Source organism: Oncorhynchus clarkii, chromosome 13 (genome assembly GCF_045791955.1).
Source record: "Oncorhynchus clarkii lewisi isolate Uvic-CL-2024 chromosome 13, UVic_Ocla_1.0, whole genome shotgun sequence".
NCBI lineage: Eukaryota > Metazoa > Chordata > Actinopteri > Salmoniformes > Salmonidae > Oncorhynchus > Oncorhynchus clarkii.
In genome coordinates this window covers 660,001-665,000 of record NC_092159.1, presented here as the reverse complement: position 1 = coordinate 665,000, position 5,000 = coordinate 660,001, and the positions used below count along the sequence as shown (strand labels likewise).

The 5,000-nt window shown below is 43.3% G+C and overlaps 1 protein-coding gene across 1 annotated transcript in view; it reads left to right on the top strand.

Moving 5' to 3' along the window:
• LOC139424172 (voltage-dependent T-type calcium channel subunit alpha-1H-like) overlaps positions 1-5,000 on the top strand; it is a 138,395-nt gene that overhangs the window by 100,492 nt on the left and 32,903 nt on the right. The window contains exons 13-15 of the mRNA XM_071175856.1: positions 2,030-2,262; positions 4,012-4,314; positions 4,457-4,557. Of these exons, the coding sequence (XP_071031957.1) occupies positions 2,030-2,262; positions 4,012-4,314; positions 4,457-4,557 (637 nt within the window). The remainder of the gene's footprint in view (positions 1-2,029; positions 2,263-4,011; positions 4,315-4,456; positions 4,558-5,000) is intronic.

Below are 5,000 nucleotides of genomic sequence, written 5' to 3'. Positions count from 1 at the left end.
AATGAGACTGTTTGGACTTCTTGAATTGGAATTGAATTGGAATTAGACTGTTTGGACTTCTTGATTTGGAATTGAATTGGAATTAGACTGTTTGGACTTCTTGATTTGGAATTGAATTGGAATTAGACTGTTTGGACTTCTTGAATTGGAATTGAATTGGAATTAGACTGTTTGGACTTCTTGATTTGGAATTAAATTGGAATTAGACTGTTTGGACTTCTTGAATTGGAATTGAATTGGAATTAGACTGTTTGGACTTCTTGAATTGGAATTGAATTGGAATTAGACTGTTTGGACTTCTTGTTTTGGAATTAAATTGGAATTAGACTGTTTGGACTTCTTGAATTGGAATTGAATTGGAATTAGACTGTTTGGACTTCTTGAATTGGAATTGAATTGGAATTAGACTGTTTGGACTTCTTGAATTGGAATTGAATTGGAATTAGACTGTTTGGACTTCTTGAATTGGAATTGAATTGGAATTAGACTGTTTGGACTTCTTGAATTGGAATTGAATTGGAATTAGACTGTTTGGACTTCTTGATTTGGAATTGAATTGGAATTAGACTGTTTGGACTTCTTGAATTGGAATTGAATTGGAATTAGACTGTTTGGACTTCTTGAATTGGAATTAGACTGTTTGGACTTCTTGAATTGGAATTGAATTGGAATTAGACTGTTTGGACTTCTTGAATTGGAATTGAATTGGAATTAGACTGTTTGGACTTCTTGAATTGGAATTGAATTGGAATTAGACTGTTTGGACTTCTTGATTTGGAATTGAATTGGAATTAGACTGTTTGGACTTCTTGAATTGGAATTAGACTGTTTGGACTTCTTGAATTGGAATTGAATTGGAATTAGACTGTTTGGACTTCTTGAATTGGAATTGAATTGGAATTAGACTGTTTGGACTTCTTGATTTGGAATTGAATTGGAATTAGACTGTTTGGACTTATTGAATTGGAATTAGACTGTTTGGACTTATTGAATTGGAATTAGACTGTTTGGACTTCTTGCATTGGAATTGAATTGAATTCCATATTTGACATTTCCCATTGAATGGAAGTAATCACACGTAGTACCTACACTGCAGGATTTATTTTAAAGGAATGAACAGGGTTCACAGGATGACAGAAAGGACTAGATCAGTTGGATGACCAAGCAAGCACTCAGTAGGACCTATCTTCCTGTACGTGTCACCACTCTGTCACGTAGGACCTATCCTCCTGTACGTGTCATCACTCTGTCACGTAGGACCTATCTTCCTGTACGTGTCATCACTCTGTCACGTAGGACCTATCTTCCTGTACGTGTCATCGGTGACATCATTACCACTCTGTCACGTAGGACCTATCTTCCTGTATGCGTCATCAGTGACATCATTACCACTCTATCACGTAGGACCCATCTTCCTGTACCTGTCATCAGTGACATCATTACCATGTTTATCTCTCAATACCACAAGGAGGACGCAAGTGAAGTTCAGTCTAGTGCTGTGTGACAAGCTTCACGTCGATAGGCCACTGTAGAGGGGATTTACGGTACTTGATAACGTTTCTACTGTTTAGTCGGACAAGGGAACTGTTTAGTCGAACAAGGGAACTGTTTAGTCGAACAAGGGAACTGTTTAGTCGAACAAGGGAACTGTTTAGTCAAACAAGGGAACTGTTTAGTCAAACAAGGGAACTGTTTAGTCAAACAAGGGAACTGTTTAGTCGAACAAGGGAACTGTTTAGTCAAACAAGGGAACTGTTTAGTCAAACAAGGGAACTGTTTAGTCAAACAAGGGAACTGTTGAGTCAAACAAGGGAACTATTGATCAGTCTTATGGCTTGGGGTAGAAGCTGTTCAGGGTCCTGTTGGTTCCAGACCGTTAGTTAACCTGTCTGTCTAATGGCTTGGGGGTAGAAGCTGTTCAGGGTCCTGTTGGTTCCGGACTTGGTGCCTTTATTCTTTGTATTATACACGGTTCTCACAGTCCTCATAATTAGAACATAGCGTGACATCTGACCTCTAACCCCTACAGAGTTGAAGCTCCAGGCGATGATGTTGACCCCTAATGGCCTTCTGAACCCCCGAGCCTCCATGCCCCTCCCACCCACACAGTCACCGTGGCAACAACCGCCGCCACCGTCCCCACGGCAACGCCCACCACTTATCCTGCACACTTTGGCCACGCCCACAACTTGCGACAGCCAATCACGACGGGGCAGCGCCGTCTCTACGGATACAAGCAACACCCTGGACCCCAGGTCGCCGGTGAGTCATACACACACACACACTCTAGACCAGTGGTTCTCTCCTCGAGGAGCCCCAGACGTTTCACAATTATGTGGTAGCTCTGAACTCACCTGATTCACCTTGTCAATGGCTGAACTATCACACCTGATTCACCTTGTCATTGGCTGAACTATCACAACTGATTCACCTTGTCATTGGCTGAACTATCACACCTGATTCACCTTGTCATTGGCTGAACTATCACACCTGATTCACCTTGTCAATGGCTTAAAACTTGTTAGGGCCATGGGTTCCGCTCCATACAGTCATTTTCCAGCCAAAGAGAGGAGTCACAAAAAGCAGAAATAGAGATAAAATGAATCACTGACCTTTGATGATCTTCATCAGATGACACTCATAGGACTTCATGTTATACAATACATGTATGTTTTGTTCGATAAAGTTCACATCCGGCGAATTTTTCAGAGATTTACAAAAATACTCATAATAAACATTGATAAAAGAAACAACTGTTATACATGGAACTTTAGATAAACTTCTCCTTAATGCAAAACCGCTGTGTCAGATTTCCAAAACGCTTTACAGCGAAAGCACACCATGCAATAATCTGAGTACGGCGCTCAGACACAAAAAACAAGCCATGCAGATACCCGCCATGTTGTGGAGTCAACAGAAAGTCAGAAATAGCATTATAAATATTCACTTACCTTTGATGATCTTCATCAGAATGCACTTCCAGGAATCCCAGTTCCACAATTAATGTTTATTTTGTTCGATAAAGTCCATTATTTATGTCCAAATACCTCCTTTTTGTTTACGCGTTTAGTAAACAAATCCAAACTCACGAGGCGCGGGCAAGTCCAGGCGAAAGTTCAGACGAAAAGTTCAAAAGTTATATTACAGTTCGTAGAAACATGTCAAACGATGTATAGAATCAATCTTTAGGATGTTTCTAACATAAATCTTCAATAATGTTCCAATCAGAGAATTACTTTGTCTTTAGAAATGCAATGGAACGCAGGTCGCTCTCATGGGTGCACATGTGATCAGCTCATGGCCTTCTGCCAGACCTCTTACTCAATCAGCTCTCATTCGCCCCCACTTCACAGTAGAAGCCTCAAACAAGGTTCTAAAGACTGTTGACATCTAGTGGAAGCCTTAGGAAGTGCAATATGACCCCATAGACACTATATTTGATAGGCAATGAGTTGAAAAACTACAAACCTCAGATTTCCCACAGGTTTTCGCCTGCCATATGAGCTTTGTTATACTCACAGACATCATTCAAACAGTTTTAGGAACTTCAGAGTGTTTTCAATCCAATACTACTAATAATATGCATATATTAGCTTCTGGGCCTGAGTAGCAGGAAGTTTACTCTGGGGAAACTTTTCATCCGAACGTGAAAATGCTGCCCCCTATCCCAAACAGGTTTTAATGATTAGTTGACCAGTTGAATCAGGTGCTAGCTGTGGAATAGAACGGCTGGGGGTCCCAGAGGAGGGGTTCGACTACCACTGTTCTATAACATGGAAGGGCTGGTGGGTTCCCAGCGGAGAGGTTCTACTACCATTGTTCTATAACATGGAACGGCTGGGGATCCCAGAGGAGATGTTCGACTACCACTGTTCTATAACATAAAACGGCTGGTGGGTCCCCAGAGGTTCTTCTACCACTGTTCTAAAACATGCAATATAACATGCTAACACACACACACACAAACACACACATCCTAACGTCTCTCTATGCTGTGCTGTGATTGGTCAGTCTCCATGGGACAGCCGGCGCGCCAGCTGGTCTTCTATTGGCCGAGGTCCCAGCCTACAGCAGCGGAGGAGTCAATCAAGTGAGAGGGATTCTCTCCTGTCAGATGGGGCAGGGTCAGAATGGTCCAATCCCAGCTGGGGGTGGAGCAGGGAGGAGTCTTTCGACCTCCTGGACCAATCAGAGTATCTGACCGTGCCGATGCTCCGCCCACCTGACTGTAACGTGAAGACCTTTCACCTCCCTGACGCCGGGACCCTACGTTACTATAGCGACCACGAGGAGGAGGAGGAGGACGCTGAGGAGGTGAGTCTGTGTGTGTGTGTGTGTGTGTTAGTGTATCCCTCTGGACAGTGTGTGTAGATATACATTATGTGTGTATTGACTGTGTGTGTCTGACGCTGTGTGTGTCTTTGTGTGTGCGCGCGTGTGTGTGTGTGTGTTTCAGAGTGTGTGTTTGCGGGTGAAGCTGGTCCTGGAGCCCTATAAGCCCCAGTGGTGTAGAGATCATGAGGACTGGGCTCTCTACCTGTTCTCCCCATGTAACAGGTCAGGACACACACACACACACACACACACACACACACACACAGGGTCAATCACACACACACACACACAAACACACACACACACACACACACACACACACACACACACACATACACACACACACATACACACACACACACACAGGGTCAATCACACACACACACACACACACACACACATACACACACACACACATACACACACACACACACACATACACACACACACACACACAGGGTCAAACACACACACACACACACACACACACACACACACACACACATACACACACACACACACACAGGGTCAAACACACACACACACACACACACACACACATACACACACACACATACACACACACACACAGGGTCAATCACACACACACACACACACACACACACACACACACACACATACACACACACACACACACACACACA